Here is a 22763-nt window from a genome sequence, read left to right as displayed (position 1 = left end):
TGAAGATCACTATTTGAGAGCCCGTAGCATCGAGTGTCGGTGGGAAGCAATGCGGCACACGGACTACATGCACGCATTTGCAGTTCCAATTGATATCAGTCGATCACTCCAAGCCGCCGTCACGACAGCATGGAAAGAACAGGACTCGCCGGGTCCACTCGAAGATAGCGTGAATAATCAAGGGATCGTCCTTGATATTGTCGGCACTATTGATCCGAAACTCTGGAAGTTTAGCAGGTAAGGTTGTTTTACCAATAAGGTTGCCATATTATGGTTGCTACAACCGGGTTGCACTAACAGAATGGTTGCTCTACATCTACAACATCTCGCAGCAAGTTTGTAGGAGCTTTGACTGGATTCCACGATGTCAAATTAAAGGGACGAACGTGGATTAAAGACCGGAAATGGCTAGAGCAAAACTGGCGAATCATCCCATCAAATGTGAGCCTCTTAGCAGAAGAGACAAAGACTCAAGGCTTACAAGAAGTAGCTATCTGCAATCGACATCAAGACTTGGCCAGCGAAATGATTGGAAAGTTTGCATCAAGTCGCTTACTAACGGAATTTATGACGCTGCACGGAAATGGATCGATCACTTTCGAAAACATTCTCGGTGGTCTATGTCGGGGCTGGCTTAATGACAGTCACATAGACTTCTGTTTACGAACAATTGGAGGGGTTGTTGGTGGCTGCTACGTGATCTCGTCACTGATGTGGGATATCGGGTGGCCTTCTACACCAAAAGTATCTATCGGAGAGCTTAACTTTGTCCTCCACGCAGTACACCTGGACGGCAATCATTGGGGAGTCATTATCACGCGTTTTCACACGACGGCAACTAGTGTACGACTATTTGTACACATGTACGAGCCTTTGATTAATGCTTCTTATCACAAGGACATGATGAAGATCTGGGAGGGTGTTACTGAACAAGTGAATCACCCAAAAAGCAAAGCAAAAGAGGGCCTACGCGGGTTCCTCGAGCGGTGGCACGCGTCCTCGATGGCGGATGTGGAATTGGAGATCCAGGACGTTGAGTGGGTGTTTTCACCGCAACAACCAGATGGATCTAGTTGCGGCGTATTAGCTATAGCTCAATGCTACAATTACCTTACTGGAAACACCACACAGCAAAGCTACGACGTCACCAAGCACGACATCAAAGTGATGCGCCTACGAATTCTTTGGGCCATTATGCATCTGTCCAAGGAACAACCTATCTCCGAATCCGACGCTACCACAACAAACAGAAGCTACAAAAAGAACTCGAGTAAGTGTTTTAGCCTGAATTAAGTCTTTAATACAGACCGTGTTCACTGCATTATGCATTCAGCTTGTGAATACATCTCCAATAAACCTTAAACGAAAGATCGTCATCTTGAGCTGCCCCTCCTCGAAGAAATCCGCCTTCAGCTGGTAAAGGCAAGCTTCCTCCTCATCAATACGACCCTGAAACTCCATCTGAGCTGCCATGATTTCCTCCATACTGCGTTGTATGTTAACGAGCACCGTCCTCATCTTCTCCAGCTCATTAAGCCTTGCACGAACCAACTCAAGTGGCAAAGCCTTCTGATCCATAGCGATGATCGAGATCTTCCAGCAAATCGAGAAGTCCCAAAGTGTGCGAATACTTGTGTCCCACATAATGTACATGTGGCTCACATCAGTCTAGAACCTCTAAATTTAGACAAACCTATCGACGAAGGCCACGTGGTCTTGGGTAAATTAAAATATAATACCGAGTGCATGCCCCGTTGTGGTTGCGTTTCGCTCTAAAGTTGCCAAAATTCGTGTCGTGGTGTTGTATTTATGGTTGCGGTAACGCCATTCTCCCTTCCACCGACCAGACCGGCATGGAAATGGAGGAAGGCCCGTGTATGGCCGCATCGCTCTGCACCCGTCTCCGGCCAGAAGTCGGGTGCCCCAAGGCGCGTCGTGCAGCCCACATGTTGGAGATAGATGCCGCACAGAAGGCTGCACCCATAGCACGGCGACAGTGCACCAGGGCACGCGCCCCTGTAGCCTGTGGTGGCGCCACAGCAGTGTCCGTGCGAGTCTTCGCTTTAGAAAATGCAAATTGTCTCTTCTTAAGTGCGAAATTGAGCCTCTCCCCTTTTACTGTTTCTGCTCAGTAATTGTGCACTCCTCTGCTTACAAATTGGACACGTCTCTGCTTATTTTTTTGGATCATTTCTTAATGTTCGACTCCCCCTATTAGGGGGAGTACATGTACTCGTAGCACTACATGTACCAGGATGATCTTTATGATGTGGTACACATCTCGTGAGAATTTCCTGGGGCGGAAAAACCGTCCTTCAATCTGAGAAAGTGACAGGACAGAGATCGACAGAAATGAGCAAGCGAGGCACAAGACGTCGCTTTGCAGACTGGTGGAAGCGCAGGACTACGCGGATGAAGTCTACTCCACTCCTCTCGGCTGACTCGTTCGACGAGAGGCTGCGCAACGTCTTTTCGCTCCACGCAGCAACCCCAGTGGTGATTGACTTACTACTCAATTGCGAGACTCGAAATACTGACGATGCTTGCTGTAACGTAGCTAAATGAATATCTTTCGTCGATCGAAATCGACGACGACGATCCCGGTTTCGTGCTGAGCTGGGACTTGGACAACCTGAACGCATTTGTGGCGGCAGCGAATGCTCTAAACCCAGCCCGTGCGGCGGGTTGGGTGCGGACACGACCCCCACACATGACGGCCAATTCATTCACAGACGATATCGTTCATGAGCTACATCAAGTGGCTGGAGGTCGGTGTGGGCGTGTGCTGCTGGCGCCGAATAGTTTTGAACAGTTTGGCGCCATTACGCTGATGATAGGCGCCCTACAGCATGATGATTTCCTGCAAGACGCTGCTCAGGTTGCACTCCCAGTTGTCAACAATGTCGAGCGATATATCGCCACGACGTATAACCTCACGGACACCAAAGCGCAGCGATCAGTAGAGAACAATCTCCCACCTACTCGTCGGAACGGTCAGCCATTGCGTCGGATCTTCATTTAATGCTGTCGCCTGTGCGCCGAATCGTAGCTTTCTATTGCGTCCCAATGAGTAGTACAGACAACGACGGTGAGATCCGCCCGGTGTCAGAACAGTAACCTTCATATATAATAAAAGTATAACGCGCGACAGCAATACCTTCTCGCCCAACAGAGGGATCACGTTGAACGAGTACTACAATTAAAAAATAAGATTTAGCATCTCCATCCCAGATCTTCACATTTTATAAAAACTCACAGCGTCGTAAAATTGGCGGATCAATGGGTTGGGGGCACTTGACTGAACTCCATGCACATAAAGCGGCCTCCAGGCTTGAGTACACGGTAAGCTTCCTTGATAGCGCGGTCCACATGAGTTACGCTACGAATACCAAACACGATGGTGTAGACGTCAAAGGAATTGTCCTCAAAGTCCAAATGTCACACACGGTGATGTCGGAGCTTCAGTGCCTCGAGAAGACTTAGATAATTGCTCAGCGATACGGAAGGCGATGACACCAGTACCTCCTGCCACATCCAGGCACTTTAATGGACCCACAGGGTGAAGAGTGTCCACAAACGAGTCCTTCCAGATGCGATGCATGCTGCCGCTTATAAAGTCGTTCATGACGTCGTATCTGGCAACATATAGCAGCACTTTATCAACTTAAAGGGTCAAACGGAAGGTATCAAGTATGGAGTTCGTACTGCTCAGCCACATTATGGAACACAGACGCCACAATGCGTTCTTTGTCTTCTTCGGGCACCTGCTGAAAACCGAAGTGTGTCGTCGTCGAGTCTGAGTTGTTGCTGGACGCAGCATCTGAAGATGAGCTGGCGGCGGTGGAGAGGCAAAATACCCAAATATGGGATACGGATTGGTGGGAAAACCATGCTTGGACCCGGATTTCACTGTTGTTGTCTGTTTTTAATCGCTTTAAAGATAGATCAAATTAGATTGCGATTCGTACTTAGGTTCGTAAGTTTCATTTTGTTTGACGCAGTCTCATACAGTACTGCACCCCGTTTTCGCGGGGGTGGACCATATCAGAGATCCGATCACATAAAGTTTGCAGAGACACAGTCTATGTATTGTTTTTAGCTTTACTAATTCAGTAAATAGTTGATGTCCATTTTGGAAATGAAGCGCGTACGGCACCAACAGTTTCGAATTGTAGCCTCGGAAATACTTCGAAATCCTTGTGCACACCATTTCATCGCCGTGTAGAGGTCCACGGGCTTATATTCATTTCCACGAAGGAACATTTCCATCTCCGACCCCTCCTTCTGATTCTGGTATTCGTCCTTTAGGCATTTTATAATACCTTGGTCCATCGGCTGCAACGCAGCGGTAGTGTTTGGGGGAAGTTTGTGAACTCGCACATGTGACAGCTCTCCCTGGACCAGCACTTCGCTATGAGAGGATACATTATCGACTAGAAGGAGGATATGCCGATGTTGTAACTTCATACTCGCGTTAAGTCGTAGTAACCAGTCACAGTACTTCTCAGTATTCATCCAGCCCTTGCCCGCATTAGTGTAAGTTACACCTAGCTCTTCGAAAACATTGCCGTCCTTCAGAGGTCGAGGAACCATTGCAGTGCCAATAAAGTGTAAAGGAAGACGGTCTGTACCGTATGCATTCGTAGCCACACACACCGTCACTCTCTCCTTCGACTGCTTCGTGCCCTTCTCCTTTTTATCAGTTGTGAGTGTTCCTTTAGGCTCTCGACGATAGAAAAAAGCAGTTTCATCCATGTTATAAACATCACGTGGGTGATACTTAGAAACAATGGCTTTTAGCTCCTGTCTCCCTTTTACCACCTCAGTCTCATCAAGTGACCCTGCCTCTCCGTGCCGAACGCTGAACCAGAGCCCGTTGCGCAGCTGAAACTTGTACAGCCAGCCCCGACTCGGCTTGCTGAGGATTGTCTCGATTTCTTGTGCGAGGCGGCGCACTTGCGATCCATTGATGGTACCCTTGCGATGCCAGTGTTTGTAGTCTTTGACAAGGTCCATGAGTTGTTTGTCGGTGGCGCCTAGCTTGACAGGGCAATGTCTTTTTCTGCTTGCCTGTGCTTCCGGGATGTCGTCGAATTTGCGCTTATTCTTAATAATGCCACGAATTGTCGAAACGCCAACTTTGGAAGCAGTCTGGAACTCGGTAGTCGCCCATGTGGCAAGTTGCGTTTGTGTCTACGATGGCTCTGCCCGAGCCTTAAGACACAGCTTGTGTTTCTGAGCCAAAGTCAGTGTAGAGTAGGAGGAGGGGCGACAGGACATTGCGAGACTTTGCAAATTGTTTAATGGGTGTCTTTGTATCGTTTCATTTCGCGCTCAAATTTTTTGGACAGGTCATCCCTCCTCGGGGAGGGGAAAACCTTTAAAAAATGGAGATGAGCACCCCTTTTGCGCATACAATTGACATCATCGTTGAACTTGGGAGAATTAGGTCTCACAGTTTATTAGAGGTCCGCGGGCGCGAAAACGGGGTGCAGTACTGTACATGTCTGGACTTTTATAAAACTTCGCTAATAATGTAAGTACGGTATTCTACATATTATGTCATCTTGCAACTATCTACAAATCAAAAAGTTAGAAAGCCTGCTATAATACTAACTGGATTTACATGTTAACCCTTTAGGACCTAAGCCTTAAAGTCCCTCAGGGGGCCTCTTACGTAAGCATACGATTGGCTATATATACATTTATAGAACGTTTGCCAGTCCCTTCTGTCGTGCCCTGTCTCTTTATTTTCTAAGAGTCCCAGTTTGGGACTCTATCTCGACCAGAAAGATACCACTATAGTAAATGACCATAAGTCATTGGTAGAAATTGCGAAATACGCTAATCTTATTGGCTACATTTTTGGAGGCCCTGGCAGGGTACCTCAGGTCTTAAAGGGTTAAGCTAAAATGTTAATTTGCGGGAGCAGATTTTTGATGGATAGATGTTATTAGAATGATTGCGAGCCACTGCCACATGTCGCAGAAACGCTTTTTGTGCAAAACTTTATCCTTCATTTACCGGTACTGATCTTCTCCGATGTCTTCGTACGTTGCGCTCGTGATTGGCTCGACTGGCGCCGTCGGCCGCGACCTTGTTTCTGAGCTCGTGGCTTCTGCCAAGTGCTCGAAGGTCATCGCTCTAGCGCGTCGCGACGTCCCCGAGTCAGCCTGGAGCTCGACGTTCCCGTCGTTGGACGCGGAAGCGGCCAAGAGCAAGCTGGAAGTTCGGCAGGTGGACTTCAACAGTCTCTCGGAGGCTGATATCAAGCCTTCAGACAAGGTGAACGCTGCCTTTTCATGTCTGGGCACGACCCGCAAAGACGCTGGCTCTGCTGAGGCCTTCCGCAAAGGTATAATGACATCGTCCAGGGCCGATTCTTGAGCTAAAGTTGCGCTAACGAATGCATATGTTGCTGTAGTGGATCTGGAGTACGTGACCAAGTTCGCCGAGCTGTCCAAAGCCGCAGACGTCCCGTATTTGGGTCTTTTGACGTCTCAGGGCGCCAACAAGGACAGCTGGTTCCTGTATCCCCAGACAAAGGGCGAAGTGGAGGACAAAGTGCAGCAAATGAAGTTCCAGCGTACGTCCATCTTCCGACCGGGAATGCTGCAGCGTGGAGAATTACTGCGAGGAACTGAGAAAATGTTCGGCTGGATGATTCCGGGGGTACGTACTCGTTGTTGGCTGTGAGGATCTGGGCATGAGCTTTACACTTGTGTTGTTGTAGTCATACCAGATCACGGTGAAGGCTGTGGCCAAAGGTATGGTATCCGACTATGAGAGCGGTGCGGAAGGTATTAAGGAGTGGAGTCACGCTGATCTGAAGAAGTTCGAATAAACTCTTCGTATAAGAACATAAAGTCTGAGAATATCTTTATCTCAGTACATTCTCTTGAAGCGCTGTTTGGCCAGCTTAGCCACGTCCTGAGCACAGCGGTGTGGCCTGATCCCTCGTGGCCGTAGTTGTGGACCACTACCGCCTTCTGTTTAGTCGCAGTGGCCTGCATTTCAAGACGCACACCTCCAGTGCGACCTGGTCGAAGGCCCGCCATCTTGTCAATCACTTTGCTGTTACGAACTTCAGGCCATAGACGACAGCACCGCTCCCACACCCCGTCAACATCATCGTCCTTGTTCTCTGTACTCCAGTTATGCTCCTGCACTGTCTCTCCCAACACAACGTCGCCATCCGGACGAGGGATGATGTACGCGTGCTGTCCATCTTTGTCGACCGACACCTTGGGCTCGTTCGGCTTTGAATGAAACACGTTGATGATCTGGCAGCGGAACGGAAATACCGTGTCGTATCCAGCCAGTTCCTTCGCCGCCAGTCCTGCAACAACAGCCAGTGCATCAGCCCACCTTACAGTTGTCGGATTGATTGTTGACTTCGCACCGGAACAATTCACCAGTAGGTCGCACTGTTCCTCGTCAAGAGAAATGACACGACGCTGCTCGAAAGTACCACCCTGCTTAGCGACTTCCTCGTGAAGCCACAGCATGAAAGGTCTATCCAAGACAAGAGCGTTAACGATGTCAGTATCTTCGTACCAAGCAGCCAACGTACTTTGGGTTTAGATGAGTGCGTCAAGCGCGAAGCCGTGCATCGCTCCAGACGTAATTTTAGTAGCGTCTTGTTGGCTTAGTAGACGGAAGTTCTCGGCACAATATGGAGGAACTATTCGCGTATCACCATAGCTTAGATTTGTCTATGCCGTTAGAAAATCAACATGCGTCGCACTCATCGTTTGCGGCGCTCCAACGGGCGGACATGTCGACGCCCGGGACAATATGAATGCCCAGCCTCTCCCCCTTCTCCTTGCGAAGCGTGTCCAGCCACGTGTACGTCACCGCGCACCACTTGCGAGGTCGGCTGGTATCTATTCCGTCGGGTAGCGCAAAAGACACCCAGAGCCCTCCAGTGACGTGGGACGTGGTGGCATCGAACTTGTCCGCAACGACCCTGACATGCTTAAAGCCGCTCTGCAGCAACGCTAAGGCTGTAGTGAGTCCGATCCCCCCCTTCTATAATGACAGCACGGCAGTCATGCGCTTGGTAAAGGAGACGTGACGCCAGCGATGGGGGAGCCGTGACTCATTACATTGACGTTTGGTCAGAGTGCCGTCATCTGTTTCAAGAGGACACTGAATGTGGACGTTTGTGGTCCATCTAAGCTGTCGGAGCCTACTGCAACGATGTGCGAGCGAATTGCTGACGCTAGGTGCTTCGAATATGGGGACGCAGGTTACCGAAAAGGCCAATATTCGAATACCGCACGCCATTAAAGCAGCCAGTGCCCAGGGCCGCATTTCCCTCGATGACTGGGGCTGGAGGAATCGACTCACCGATCTCTCACTTCACAACTCGGTGTCTGAGCCGCAAGCACCTTTCAACTGTCTCTCCCAAGCATGAGCAAGCTCGCTTTCATCATCGTGTTCGTCATGCTCGCCACCACCGCAGTCCGTGGCATGCGACTGGGAGCCCGACGTCGCCACTACTGAGGCGAAGTGCTGCCTGTGAGCGTATCGTGATCGGTAAGAGCCCCCCCCCAATTGTAACGCACCAGAAGCTAATGAGTTGCAGGACATTATTTTAATTTTGTTCCAAGGTTTCATGGTTTTAGCCCTTTCATAGAAGTATCTGTGATGTTCACAATAAACCAGCAGCGTATTTTATAAGAGCGCTGTCCAAACAGAAAAGAGATCTATTTTTTGGCTGCCAGTTTATTTTTCTCGCAAAAAAAGCAGAGAAATAAATCGCATGTCCAACCAGTATCTTCAATTTATTACCTCACAGCCGTCAAAACGAATAATTTTCAAATGCGTTTTGGAAGGCATCTCGCGCACTTCAACACACACTCCTTCATTCCGCACGTGCAGCACGTCGGCTCCTCATTCACCCTTCACCCCCAACGTCACCGGAGTATGTCCAATCACCGAAGGGCCAGCTCTCCTGCGCGCGAAGAAATCTTATCAGACCCAGGCCACTGGAGTGGCCAAGTGATGGTCTGTGGCAGGGAAGGGAAAAAAATGTATTGGTATATTCGCCGGGAAAAAATTGCAATCAAAATGCTAGATTGCAGGTGACGACGATATTGCAATATCAAATTGGAAAAAAAATCTGCAATACTCAACTGAACTAAATTTTACACTTGCTCACCACCATGCGACTTCCTTATCGCTTTGGTAACAAGACGTGAGTCCCAGAAATTTCGGTTTACCTTGAGAAATATAATGGCTTCGAGCATGACAGGAGTCAGTCGGGATCGGCGGTCCGTTATAACGTATTTAGCTACACTAAACAGCCTCTCAACTGCTGCAGAGGTTCCTTTCTTGAAGCTGAGATTCTCATACGTCGTTGTTTTGGTCATTTTTAGGCGCTTGCGTTCTTGTATCTGGTGATAATATTCGACCATTTCGCCATGTACAATGCGTCTAGACGGGGGAGCTGTTTTAGCTTCAAACTGCTTTATAACAGTTTTCTCTCCGGTCGACAGGTCTCCTGCCTTCGTAATGGCTGCTTCGAATATTGGATCATGTACAATGGAGGCGTCTTGTGCAAGGTGATGACTCATCTCGGGATAGTCTTCAAGAATAGCATCGAAAGTTCCGCGAGCAGACACCACGGTAACATTCTTGTCTTGGGGGCCGACCATCACGGCGTCAAGCTTCCTCAAGGTTGGATATATGTCTCTGAGTACTTAAAGCTCTGCAGGAGGGGGGAGTTCGATCGCACGAACACTACGAAGCTCGTTTTCAATCTTAAAAAAACGATCTATCATCTGGAAAGTTGACGACCAACGCGTGTCATTGTTTCGAATCATCACCAGCTCAGTCAGCTCTCACAGTGCAACCGCTGCCCTGAGGCTCGTCGCTTGTGTACATATAGCGCTCAACTTTACAATGACGCGGCGTACCGCGGGATGTGCCTTCACCCAGCGCTTGACGGCCAGTTTGAATTTGTGGGCTGCACATCCTAGCAACGGTACACTCACTAGATCAGCCGTCGCTTTATTAGTAGCACAATTATCCCCAATTATAACGGATATATTGGCCAGTGAGCGGTTGTAAACCTCCAGTACGTATTCTAGCAGGTCTCGGTGCGACTCAGCGGTGTACGACTTCTCGTCCAATGGAGGGGAAAACCCAAGAAGCACCTCCCTACACTTATCGTCCTTGATGTACAGCGCAAATACAGCAACGTAATGTGTCATCTTGTTCTTCCATCCATCATGCATAATGGCGAAAAACTCTAAAATTTCAGTCGCGATAATGTTCTCGACGAGGGGTACAAGCTCACCTATGTATGTCCGTACAGATTTGCTTGATGCATGCTTGGAATACATGTATCTAATACCAGCGAATTCACGTGTCAGTTCATTATCGACTTCGGAAAAGGGCAAGTCCCTCATTATGACCCATTTAAGCCACGTGAACACGACCAGGTCATGTTCACTCACGAAGTCAATGGTCTCGAACACCAAGTTGTTGTTCTGTGTTTTGAGAACTGCGGTACATTTTTCTCGGAATCCCCTTGCCCTGGCACGCTTCCAAGTGCCGATTCAAATTAGTGTAACCAGTTTTTAAACGCTGAGTAGGCGTACGTTTGCACTTTAAGCACGTGTACACCACAGCGTCAGCCGAAGCCTTTATGCTAAAGTAAAACTTGATAGGCTCAGGCATTTCTCCTCGTCTGGACTTGGTTTTGAAGAGAGCCATTGTAGAGATGGGCGAGGCGTACAATAGGGATGTTGGTGATACTGCGTCTGAGCGGATTCAAAAATGAAACCTTTGGTGCACTTCGGAGAAACAAACTTTTCTACAGTTAGAATGTAATCTCTTCCGCTGCGCTATGCTGTAAATTAGAGGCCTTGAACCGATAAGACCTCGAAGATAGAATTAACGTCAACATAGACTTCAAGTTACTTAACACTAGATTATTGCAACTCGAATATTGCAATTAAAATACCCGATTGCGTGCCTCCACTAAATTGCAATACCAAACTGCACATAGAGAGCCAACTGCAATGTATACTGCAATAGAGGATTATCGGGGAAATTAGTGTAAATTGATTTTTTTTCTTGCCTGGTCTGTGGCGTGGGAACGGCTAATCCTAGTTTGTGGACGGAAGACATCGTGTTGATGCAAGTGAGAATAGTGCTGGAAGCTTGGCTTCGAAATCATCTTCTTTTGCTCCACCAAACCACCTCGCAAAAACGTTAGGGGTCCTGTCTACAAAGCTCAGCCGGCGGCGGCCACAAAGATAACCGCCACGAGACCATCCGCCACGATGGAGTCGCTGTTTACACGTGCAGACATCAAAATGACAGCCTCGAAGAAATTTACCAAGGTGGTCTCGACAAAGCAGAAGGCTGCCAAATAAGTGGCCTCCACCAAGGCGACATCAGAAAATGCTCCGTTGAGTATGCGCTGGACGATTGCCCTTACATCTCTTGCAATCGAGACTCGGTTTAAGAACCCACGCATCGTGAACAAGTTTGCTGCCAAACGATCGGACACCAAGCAGATGCCAGCAAAGTGGAAATCTACTGTGCATACGTTCCTCGTGTAATCTCTCATTTAAGGAGCCTGGGGCGAGGGCAAGGTACCGCGCAAGGTTTCGGTTCAGCAGTTCAAAAATAAGCCCAATGCTGCTAGCTCTGGTTTTTGATCCAAACGAAATCAGCTCCTAGCAACTGGAAGCCAAGCACTGAACGCAGACTATTCACAGGAAGATGACGATGGAGAGCGCGAGTACCCTGAGATGCCCAGAAACTGTTTTCAGGGTTCAACCTCAAATGATGACACACAAGCCAGCAAGAAGCTAACGAGAAACCCATGGACGTGAAGAAAGAGTATCGCGAGGCACTGGTTTGGGGCTCATGGCCTTGTGGCCACTGCTTTGGGATGTTTTTTCTGGAAAACCTGGCTGTACGGGTGAGGCCATATTCGAATCAGGAGCCACTGTGATGGTTTACAGCATCAAGGCAGTAGATTGGGAGCTGGAACACCCCCTAACGACAACGTGTATTGCTCGTTAGGGTGCTTAATCGATTCCTACGCTCTTACCTGCCATCCTGGCAGTCCAGGAAGTCCGCATTGATTGCTCCATACGAGGCCAAGTTCAAGCACGTCTCTCCATAATGAATGCTGTAGCGCCTAGCTAAGCTTTCCATAGTAACAGGTGGTATACTTCCGACCGTCACAGCCACTCGTAGTTCACCAACGGTGACGACTCCGGGAGCGACGGCGAGGAGAGCAATGTTGGTGCCGATGCATGCTCCGATGATACGTGCTCCGATACGCCTAGTAAAGCCTGCGTAGAAGCCAGTACGATCGCAAAAAATCAAGCCAAGCCAAAGACTACGCGAACGTTGTGTAGACCGGTCGATGTTATTGCTAGCTCACTTCAACCAGGATTTGGCTCATTCGAGCGAATTCTCACGACTCGCCAAGATCCACCGGCTCAAAGCCACGCTAATTAGTTTGGGGCATTTGATAGACTGGCTGGCTACGACTATTTCTGCAGCTACTGCAACCCAAGCGACTTACATGGAGACTCAGCGTGAGGCGCGTCAGGTGCTACGCCAGAGCATGAAAAATCTACAGCAGATGGCTGCTTCCGCGATCGATCTTTTCACCGAGATGAAGCAGCCGATTCGTCGCAACAGCTCTTAAGCAAACGTGGCGCAGTAGTCACTATCAGCGCGAACTTGAAGAGATTAGCACAAAGGGGCGAGGTGGCAGCGTCTGCATTAAGCCTTTATTCGTTATCTTGGCTGTTAAAGCGTTCCAAATATGCATTCCGCTCTGCTTCTCCTAAATCGAAATCATCTTGAGTGCGATCGCAGTGTTTATCAAATGCACGCATCGCTTACTTCCGAGCATCGTCGTCACGTGTCCACTCGAACTCGACGTCGTCGCTGATATCAATGAGCAAATTATGCAGCACAGCCGCCGCACATATCATACGAGCGTTAGTCGTATGGGCATGCCGGTCTATCACTCCATGCAACACTTTGAGACGCTCTTTGAGCTTGCCGAAAATGCACTCGACCAGGATGCGTGTTGACGAGTGATGGAAATTGTAGCTGACACTGAAAACTAATTAGTACTGTACAACCATTTCTGCGTAAAATGTCATACATATCATCTTTGCTACCTTGACACTCGCCGGCCACACCGCTCATCAAATGGCACCATTAGAAATGACCACATCTTGAATTCCGAGTCTGCCAGCCAGTTGATTCTAGCAGGGCAAATATATCGAGCACGCGGTCCCAAGACTTCCGATTGGTTCCATATTGACTGGCCAGAGTTATGGTACACGTCGGCGTTAATTCTAAATAGAATTAAATTAAAGCAAAAGCGCGTACCATGTGGTCACGTGGAAGCCGCGTTTGAATTATGGTTCCGTCAGAAGCACAGGCGACATCAGGGTAGTCGCTCCCTTGACTAACGAATCTGTTTACCAGATCTTCCCATTCCTCCGCAGCAGAGCAAGCTGGAAAATATATGACTTCGTGCATCGTGTCGTATAGGAGGTCTTCGAGACGTTTGATATAGACCCCAGTTGCAGTCCGTGACATTCCTAACTGCGCAGCAGCACCACCGATGTCATCGCCCTTTTTTCCGCATTCCTTCTCATAATACGTAAATACAGCAGCAAGCTTGATATCAAAATGGTACTGAATATTATTATCGGGATAGCCATAGTTTTGATAGTACAATAATTCGAACAGCTCCTGTAATGCGTCAAATGATTTTGGGCTGCATCGCAGCACTTTCTTGTAGGCTGTACACGAACGCTGAACCTTCAAGGTACAAAAGAAGTCCGTTCGCACAACGCCAGTCTCCGTACGAGGACCACGGATCGATCTGCAGTCCAGTTGTCCAAGTACCACGACAAGTAGAATGCAAAGCAAGCAGATAGCCAGTAGCTCCCCATCGTTGATAGAAGCACCTGCATCAACGACATCCATTCACTCGAAATCTTGTTCATCACTCTGGTCAGAGCCAAAATTATTTTCAGCAGCAGCAGCGGCCTCCATCACACCACATCTCGTACGCCAGTGCCTAAATCACAATTGGCAGGTACCACCTGACGGCCGTCAGTAGCGATTAGATCGTTTTCCAGGCGTCTATCATCTCAACCTTCCATTAGCATGTCCTCTTGCTGCTCGCTCATAGCGCACAGCTGATATTTGCGGCTCCCCAGACCTTCTGCCACAACTAGGAAGTCTGAACTTAGTGCTAGACCATCGCTTTTTTGCTACTACTGTACTAGTAGTAGATACCCATGTCCATCGTTTAGGTCCAAGCGCCCTCGATGGAGGCGTGTGTACAGAGCAAGTCTTCGCTGAGCTTCCGTCACCTTGCCGCCGTTAAAGCTGCGACGAAAACAATTAGAAGATGCCTAGAAGAAATTGGCGCCGCGTTTATTTCATTTGGCCGTCGTAAAACGAGACAAACTGCTGCCTTGTTTTTTTTTCGTGCAACATTCTAAACAAACTGACGATAAAAACGATCTATTTTCTTTTTGGACAGCGCTCTAATACGATTTTTTCTGGGGATATCTTGCGCTTCGTTGGGGCCCGGGTTCGTGGCGTCAAATTTCCTCTTGACGGCATATTTTGAGGAAAGCGACGTAGTGTCGATACTTGCAAGCCGCAAAGTGGCTAATAGCAGAAAGCCCGCGCGCATGTTCGTGTTGCTGAAGCTGCGGTCATAAACGAGCAAATTGAAAACTGATATCCCGGGACCACCGCTGGACGTTAACGGAAGTGTATCTTCAGCAAGGCAAGAATAAGTAAATAGTTTTCTGTTTAAATGGCGATATAGGCGTCTTTACGGGGGATTTTGCTGAAGACAACTCCTCGTTACTGTGACGGGGTCACACAGCACCTTGCGCTAGAGGAAGTTGGCTTCCGAGAGTATACAAATGCTCAGTGAACAGAAGTTCACAGGCCCCATTTTTTCCTAAGGGAGCGAAGTGACCAATTTAAGGTAAGCTGTAAGCTGAGTATATTTATAAATAGGCTAAGCTTGAGCTAAATAATCAAACTATAAGTCACCTATAGAAAAGCAATGACATCTGCCAATGGTTGGCCTCGGACGACCTTGGTACCTTGTACCAAATATCCCGAAGTGTGACGTGTCACACTTCATGTAACTAGGGGTACACTTAGGACTAGGTACCCCATTACATCCTCCCCCACTTAGGCTCGGTTTACAGACCAATCAGAATGAAGAAGTGTACGTCACAAACTTTCATTTTCAAAGTCCAAATACATCAACTTGGCCGCACGAGGCTCACTTAACAGTTAGAGCCTCTAGCAGGGGTTGAGCGCTCTTCTTTTCGGTCTTCACATCAACCTTTAGCAAGCCCCGGGGCACTGCAAAGAGCAGTGCAAAAATACGCTCCAAGGATGCTGCTGGAAAGGCGCAAGCCAAGAGCTCTAAGCCTCGCAGCAAAGGCTCTGCACTCCAGGAGGCTATTAAGGTGGCCTCGGAGGTGATAGGCTCATCTGGTGACGCGGCTGTGAGCAAGAGTGCGAGCAAGCGCCGCAGTCCGTCACCCTCGGTCTCTCCAGACGACCGGCCAAACCCGCGGCTCGCTGAAAGTAAGCTCGATTCGGGCGGTGAGGACGAGGCCGAGTCCGGGAGTACTCACGATGCTCCTATGGGCTCCGTGGGAGGGCACACTCCAGTGCCCAGCGAGCACGACATCGACAGCGTGCACTTGCTCGCTAGTGACCACGGTGATCACAGTCTAAGATCGTCTGTGCGCTCTGAGAGTCCTGTCGTCATGGCTAAGGGCTCTCCCAGAGCTGGCGACGACGAGGAGGAGAAACCTCCCAAACATCTCTTGCTGACCGAGGGTTTAGCGCGTGCTAAGTCCGCCAACGCCGAAGACGTCAAGCCCTCTAAGAAGCGCACGGCTTCGAAGTCTTCACTCCACGAGGAGGAGGCGACTGAATACTCCTATCGAAACCTCTTCGGTTCCTCGGATGAAGAGGAAGAGGAGGAGGAGGAGGGTGCTATCCATGAGCCCCGGGGTATCACGAACGACCTCGATCAGCAGTGGGAGAACTTCCAAGCTGCCCAGCGCATGCGTGGGGGTCCGGTGGTGGCACATGTCAACCAGGGAGCTGCCGTAAACTCAAGAGGCTATTGGCCTCCCGAGGAGAGCGCTGGGGCTGACCTCTTTCTGGCGATCCTCGTCGCTCCTCGTGGCCTTGTCGGTGGCCACGCACAAGGCCAGAAGGAGCGACGAGGATCGCCAGAAAGAGGTCGCCCCCAGCGCTCTCCTTGGGAGGCCAATAGCCTCTTGAGTTTACGGCAGCTCCCTGGTTGTCATGTGCCACCACCGGACCCCCACGCATGCGCTGGGCAGCTTGGAAGTTCTCCCACTGCTGATCGAGGTCGTTCGTGATACCCCGGGTTACCCCTGGGCTCTTCCCGAGAACTATCCCAACTGGAACTCGTGTGAGGACATGTTCTAGGCGTGGGCTGAGCCTCTCAAGTACAACCCTCGGAGTTACGAGAACTCTATGAAGATCAGTTGCTGCCCCACATCCTGCTCCAGCGTGATCTTCGTGTCCGGCTCGCCCACTTGGTCAGCAAGTGCATGCTGCCATGGGACATTCTGAAGCGCGCGGATTCTAGCGCCCACGATGAGCGCGGGTATGGAGTGTCATCAACGTCCGTACCCCGTTCGGGCAAGAAGCCCCGGACTACTTACGAAGCTGCCGCCGCTTCTGTTCCCAGATTGCGACAGCCTTTGGGCAGTCTATCAGGGACCTCTCACTAGGCTTTCACGAGTTCTCGGGGTAAAAATAACCCCTCCACTTCACGAGAGGCTGTCGCTTACGGCGACGCCGTTGCTCCTGGAGAATCCGCTCCATGTGGTAGTGGACTTCTCCGTTCCGGTCAAGCAGGGGTGGAGGTGCCCTCGAACGAGTACGTGTTCTCAGAGCTGCCGGAACGCTACTCTAGTCCGAGTGAGTGCTTCTCCTGTAAGTCCAACGCAGGGCCCTGAGGTTGACCGCCTCCGTCAACGCTTCCTCGTGCTTGAGACTACACTTGGCCTTGGGACCGGCGGTGATGCTGCCGCTCTGACCGGGAATCAGGGCGTGCTCGTTCGCCTCGCGGGCCGCCTGGCTCAGTTGGTGCGGGATGTCTAGAGCGTGCATCTGCGGGTGGACCGCCGGGCCTCTTCGTCCGATGTTGACGAGGCCTTCCGCATGATCCGACGTGTTGAGGCTATGTTGCCACATCCGGGACCGCATTTGGCGCACTCTTAGTCGTACGCGTATGGTGCGTACCCGACGTACTCGGCGTATGGCTCTGGGGCTCGTTCGTACGGGGCCCCTTCGGCGTACAATCTCTACCGCAGCCTTGCTTGTCCGCCTGAGGCTTGAATGCTGACATCTGTGGCCGGTCCACGCTTCGAGGAGCTGGGTAAAGGTGGGTCTGCGAGTCAGCAACCCCCTGCAGATCATGATACCGCTTAAAACTTCCAACGTAGAAACGTCGGGTGCGTCGTCATTGACTTGGGCAGGTCGACGGTGTACGACACACCATGTCTGGCCAGGGCTACGAACGACTTAATGAAGCGGTTCTTCACCTTGTTGCTGCCGATAGAGCTTACAGTGTCTAGCGGAAGGTTCCTCGTGTCTTATAACACTAATTTACCAACCTTAAACACAGTTAAGTTTCCTCTTCCATGTTTGTCAGAGTACTCGTTCTGTATGTCCTGGAACGCTGCCATGACACCGCGGACCCTCCTGATTACGATCAGCTTGATGTCCACAAATAATTCAACTTGTTTCCGCAGCGAAACCGGTCTCTCATCTGAGACCTGGGAGGCAAGAGCTTTGTGACCCCCCCCCACTTAGAAAAGAGGCTGCAGTGTCTCCTCGAAGGGTGAGAGTCACTCTGGGGTAACATAAGCCATTCAAGTAGAACGGCGTGAACCCCATGGACACGTGCAACGCGTTGCTGAGTGTAAACGCAACAAAGGAAAGCTGTGTCGACCACGTACGTGGTGCTTCCGCGCACACACTGCGCAAAGTGTCCTCGATCACTTGATTGACGCGCTCTGTTTGGCCGTCTGTCTGTGGATGGCCCGCAGTGGACATCTGCGGACGGGTTCTCAGTAAAGGAACCAGCGTTTTTCAGAGCGCATCCGTGAACCGCGAGTCTCGGGTTGAGACAATCGTCTCTGGGAGACCGTGATAGCGGAACACGTCATCGACGGTCAACCTTGCGGTCTGCTCGCCTGTGACAGTGACGTACTGGAGCAAGATGTATCATCTTGCTCGGCCGACACACGAGCGTCAAAATCTTAGTGCTGCCGTGTCTGTCAGCGGGAAGCCCAAAGATGAACCCATCGACTGCCAACAGTCAGGTGGAACGGGCAAGCTCTATAACGAAGCTGACTGTTTCGCATGTCTTCCTACATAGGGCGGCTCACTTGTACATGTGGATCCACCAGAAGGTCTTCTCGCGACCCAAGTGTGCGCCTCCGCGAGGATGTCGAGCTTCAGACAGGTAATCCGGTCTCGCCATCGAAGATGTGATAACACGCTACCTCCGGCCGTATCGGAGGAGTCCGGGCCCTGGACGTCAAGTCGATTGAAGCGACGTCGATCTGAACGAGGTTTAAATCCGACTCTCGGCGGAGGCAGCGGCGGCATCGTCGTCGGCGTCGTCCGTGACGTGGAACTTCGTTGCCCACGCCTGGGGATGTCGTGGTACCGACATCCGAGGCACTCGAGATACTATGTTACCCACACAGCAAGCGAATTCCGCGTCTTCCGCGTTAGTTATGATTTCGGCAACCTCGTGTGGCACTGTGCTACCCACACAGGAGGCATATCCGACGCTTTGCTCTTCATTTAAAGTCTGGTCGCCAGTGTGTGGAACTCTGTTGCACACCTTGTACACGCTATTACCAGCGTTCGTGACAGCAGTAGCTGTCTGCGGAACTATGTTACTCGCGTGTGGACCTAAGTTACCCACTTGGCCAGCGCCGCCTCTGAGCGCCGCCACCATCGAAGCGTCCTCGGAGTCGTCATATACGTCGACGACTCCCAAGCATCTGCTGCATGCTTCGGTACCCTGACAGAGGTGAGAACATGACTCACCAATGCTCTGTCGGACTGCGCAGGGCGGCTGGTGCCGATGGCCGTGCCTCGCCAGTCAATCTGGGCTCATGCTTCTCGAGCCAGGTCATGCCCCGGATCATATCGAAGGGATCCATGTTGAGAACATAATACTATACTGGGCTGTCGAAGTCCTTAAACTTGACGGCCCGATTTATTTGGATGTTGGGGACAGTGACGACCTTACCGTCGGCCAGTCGCACTGACTCCTTCCGGTGCCTTTGATTTCTCTCAAAGCATCGGACGCCTTGTTGCTATTACGAGCAACCGTCGTGCAAAATTATTTGACGCCCCAGAATCAATCAAGATTCTAAAAAGGTGATCGTATCCCCGTGCACATCCGCGTACTACGAGCAGCCCACCGGTGCTTTTCGCCGAATCGAGAGTACGAAGCCTCTCAGGGACTAAGTCCCCGTGGTACGCGCCACCCGCGCACCACTCACGAAGACTTAGTTCTTCTTCGGTAGGGTGGCCCGCTCTTACTGGTCTCCGGCGTTCCCCTGTCCCCGGGATCCTGACTTCTGCCAGCGACCCTTGAGAACGGGCTTGGGGAAAGATTTTCTCCGGTGTCTCTCCGCGGGACAGTCACGCTTGGAGTGGCCAACCTTCCCGCAGCTAAAACAGCGACTGTCGCGCTGCTCGGTGGACCCAAGTTCCGTGGGAACTGGTCTGGTGGGGTTGGCCCGAAAGGGATTCGACACAGAATTCCCTTGTCATGCTGAGACCCGCGTGCACGCCTAGCATGGCTGGATTCCTTCTGAAGACCCACTTGTATCGCCTCTTTGAGGTTGCTTGACTGCACCGGGAACAGCTGAGCTCGCGCCGGACCCACTCGAAGGCCGTCCATGAACACAGTCACCTTGATATCTTCGTTGAGTGTTCGCGGTTCCTTTCATGCAAGCAACGAAGACGCAAGTTGTACCAGTATATCTAAGAGATACGGGAGCTCATGGCGTCCATAGTGGCGGAGCTATTTGCACAACTGAGCCCGGGATGTGAAACATCCAGTCGATGTCGCCTCCCGCGTGTACACCCAACTCTAAGCACGACCGCTAAGGTTGGACAGCGCAAAAGCAACCCGGAGCTGCTAGGTCGAGATCAGAGCCGCGTCCATCGCGAGCTCTACCTCTTGAGCACAGACTTGAAGATTCTCATCTTCCTTCCCATCATACGACTTCACCTTCAGCCGTACTGGCTTCGGGTGTGGCAGACTTGTTTCCGCCGCCAGAGCCGGCAGGTTGTCCTGCACATGTGCGAAGAGCCCTCGCTCGTAGGCGTCAAACGCATTGACGCACTCGAGCTGCTCAACTAGTGTTGACGCCACCAGGCTCTGCAAGGACTCGATCCCGACAATGCCAGCCATCATCCGAACCGACTCGAGATGGGAGTCGTTCAGATGGGAGAAGTCGTTCCAATCCATGGTGATGAACTTTGGAGACGTTCAGGTAGTCTACCTGCGTTGATGTGGGTTGACTACAAGTGCTACAAAGTGTGACAAGGCGACACAACACCTTGCACTAGATGAAGTTGGCTTCGAGAGCTCACAAGCTCTTAATGAACAGTAGTTCACAGGTACCCTTTTGCATAAGAGCATCTCCAGCGGTAAGTCTTATCGTAAGGCTTATCGAATGCCGTTGAGACCTCGAATCCGGCGATTGAGACATGAAGACATACAGCAACAAGTCTTAACAGCGTTTTATTCAATTTTATTTTGTCCAATTAAAGCCTGCAGTCTGAAAAAATCCTTCTTCCCCAGTAATGGAAATCTTCTCTGCATCGGCGGCAAGCGTCTGCCTCAGTGACGACGGCAGCTCCGATGACGAGTTCTTCCGTCTTTTCATTCTCCCCTCTTCAGTCCAAAAGCGCAGACCTAAGTATGGAGGGTCGAGCGCAGGAAAACGCGCAGAAAAAGCTCGAGATCGCGCCGAATTGGGAGCCAGACGGATGGCCGATTACTTTGGACCAAACCCGACGTACGATGAACGTAAGTTTTGTATCTACTGCTACACCAAACACATTCCTGTACTAACTGCCGTCTACTTGTGTCATCTTATCGTGTCCACAGATGATTTTCGCCGCCGATTTCGTATGCGTCGAAGTCTATTCGAGACTATTGTCAACACACTCGTAGGTGACGAGTACAGTAACTACTTCGTTCAGAGACATGACGCTACAGGACTTCCTGGTTTCTTACCAGAGCAAAAGGTGACGTGTGCGCTGCGGATGCTCGCGTACGGCGCAAGCGCCGACCAAATGGATGAGCTCATACGGATTGGTGAATCAACAGCACTAGAGACTTTGAAGACATTTTGTGGCAGTATTATTCGTCTGTTTGGTGATGAATATCTTCGAAAACCTACACGATTTGACATTGAGGTGCTTTTAGACAAGAATGCTGCTCGTGGGTTTCCTGGAATGATTGGACGTTTGGATTGCATGTATTGGTCTTGGAAGAACTGCCCAACAGCTTGGGCAGGCGTTTACAGAGGTAAAGAAAAGGAGTCAACAGTAATATTGGAGGCTGTTGCATCTCAATCCCTTTGGATATGGCATGCATTCTTTGGTGTGCCAGGTTCTAACAGCGATTTGAATGTTTTAGAACGTTCTCCACTTTTGACAGCAATATCAATGGCGAGGCAGCTCAAGTTTATTTTGAACTTAATGAAGCTATATATGAAAAGCCGTACTATCTTACCGATGGTATCTACCCTCCCTGGGCTAGCTTTCAGCAAAGCATCAGTAATCCGATCGGCCCAAAGCGGAAGTTATACGCTCATCCGATTCTTTGCTTTTAATTTGAAGCCAAAGTTGATACATCCTCATGTAGAACGTAGCCATCTTCTGACCGGCACCGCGTATAGGGTCTTTGGAGGTGTCTATCCATGCCTTGCACAACTGGATAGTGTCGTCGTCGCCCCATTCAGGCCCCTTCCCCATGGTTTTGTTGGAATCTTCCCGCGTATGTTGAAGTGAGTGGGCCACATAATATATTAAAACCGGAGTTTTATCTTAAGACCTGAATCGCTACTTTAGAACCTCAAAAAGTAAAAACCGCTGTTAAGACTTGCTGCTGGAAGTTAATAAAACTTGGTCAGGTCTCAATCACGTTACTTTCGCGTTAAAACCGGAGTTGAGACTTGCCGCTGGAGATGCTCTAAGGAAGCGAAGTGACCAATTTAAGGTAAGTTGTAAGCTGAATATATATATAGGTAGGCTAAGCATGAGTGAAATATATAAGCTATAAGTCACCTTAGAAAAACTATGTCATCAGCCAATGGTTGGCCTCGGACGACCCTGGTACCATGTACCAGATATCCCGAAGTGTGACGTGTCACACTTCATGTGACTAGGGGGTACACTTGGACGTACCCCGTTACAATTACCTGGCAATGTAGAAGGAGCTGGCAGTTTGAGTGTTGGCTTGGCGAAGAAGGGCATGCCTTGAATGAACTAACCGATCAGGAGCCAATCACCGCCTTTAAATAGTTATTGGCTTCAGTTGGATTAGGTATGATACAATGATGCCGATATATAGGTCCAAGTGGCTTTTCACGAATTATATTGAGCCCAAATGTGAAACTTCAGTC

General features: G+C 50.2%; 8 protein-coding genes across 8 annotated transcripts; 5 read left to right on the top strand and 3 right to left on the bottom strand.

Moving 5' to 3' along the window:
* Window positions 1–2412: 2412 nt before the first annotated feature.
* On the top strand, window positions 2413–3022 carry PITG_08112 (uncharacterized protein; the record flags this gene model as incomplete). Its single annotated transcript, XM_002904243.1, has 3 exons — window positions 2413–2496; window positions 2558–2890; window positions 2954–3022. The coding sequence occupies 3 exons, from the start codon at window positions 2413–2415 to the stop codon at window positions 3020–3022; spliced, it is 486 nt and encodes a 161-aa protein (XP_002904289.1).
* Window positions 3023–6026: 3004 nt separating this feature from the next.
* On the top strand, window positions 6027–6888 carry PITG_08111 (oxidoreductase htatip2-like protein; the record flags this gene model as incomplete). Its single annotated transcript, XM_002904242.1, has 3 exons — window positions 6027–6355; window positions 6425–6672; window positions 6734–6888. The coding sequence occupies 3 exons, from the start codon at window positions 6043–6045 to the stop codon at window positions 6842–6844; spliced, it is 672 nt and encodes a 223-aa protein (XP_002904288.1).
* Window positions 6889–6979: 91 nt separating this feature from the next.
* Window positions 6980–8105, bottom strand: PITG_08110 (uncharacterized protein; the record flags this gene model as incomplete). The annotated part of the gene is made up of 5 exons (XM_002904241.1): window positions 6980–7039; window positions 7086–7339; window positions 7403–7515; window positions 7748–7989; window positions 8079–8105. The coding sequence occupies 5 exons, from the start codon at window positions 8103–8105 to the stop codon at window positions 6980–6982; spliced, it is 696 nt and encodes a 231-aa protein (XP_002904287.1).
* A 310-nt stretch (window positions 8106–8415) lies between these two features.
* Window positions 8416–8508, top strand: PITG_08109 (uncharacterized protein; the record flags this gene model as incomplete). Its single annotated transcript, XM_002904240.1, has 1 exon — window positions 8416–8508. One exon carries the CDS (start codon window positions 8416–8418, stop codon window positions 8506–8508), a length of 93 nt encoding a protein of 30 aa, XP_002904286.1.
* A 259-nt stretch (window positions 8509–8767) lies between these two features.
* On the top strand, window positions 8768–9010 carry PITG_08108 (uncharacterized protein; the record flags this gene model as incomplete). Its single annotated transcript, XM_002904239.1, has 1 exon — window positions 8768–9010. The coding sequence occupies one exon, from the start codon at window positions 8768–8770 to the stop codon at window positions 9008–9010; it is 243 nt and encodes an 80-aa protein (XP_002904285.1).
* An 827-nt stretch (window positions 9011–9837) lies between these two features.
* On the bottom strand, window positions 9838–10725 carry PITG_08107 (uncharacterized protein; the record flags this gene model as incomplete). The annotated part of the gene is made up of 3 exons (XM_002904238.1): window positions 9838–9982; window positions 10323–10356; window positions 10611–10725. The coding sequence occupies 3 exons, from the start codon at window positions 10723–10725 to the stop codon at window positions 9838–9840; spliced, it is 294 nt and encodes a 97-aa protein (XP_002904284.1).
* Window positions 10726–13165: 2440 nt separating this feature from the next.
* PITG_08106 (uncharacterized protein) lies at window positions 13166–13596 on the bottom strand (the record flags this gene model as incomplete). The annotated part of the gene is made up of 2 exons (XM_002904237.1): window positions 13166–13315; window positions 13384–13596. The coding sequence occupies 2 exons, from the start codon at window positions 13594–13596 to the stop codon at window positions 13166–13168; spliced, it is 363 nt and encodes a 120-aa protein (XP_002904283.1).
* Window positions 13597–20942: 7346 nt separating this feature from the next.
* PITG_08105 (uncharacterized protein) lies at window positions 20943–22394 on the top strand (the record flags this gene model as incomplete). Its single annotated transcript, XM_002904236.1, has 4 exons — window positions 20943–21149; window positions 21242–21664; window positions 22272–22357; window positions 22386–22394. The coding sequence occupies 4 exons, from the start codon at window positions 20993–20995 to the stop codon at window positions 22392–22394; spliced, it is 675 nt and encodes a 224-aa protein (XP_002904282.1).
* Between the last annotated feature and the right edge of the window lie 369 nt (window positions 22395–22763).

This window comes from Phytophthora infestans, genomic scaffold (assembly GCF_000142945.1).
Source record: "Phytophthora infestans T30-4 supercont1.12 genomic scaffold, whole genome shotgun sequence".
Classification (NCBI taxonomy): domain Eukaryota; phylum Oomycota; class Peronosporomycetes; order Peronosporales; family Peronosporaceae; genus Phytophthora; species Phytophthora infestans.
The sequence above is the reverse complement of the archived record's forward strand: the minus strand, read 5'-3'. Positions and strand labels throughout refer to the sequence as shown.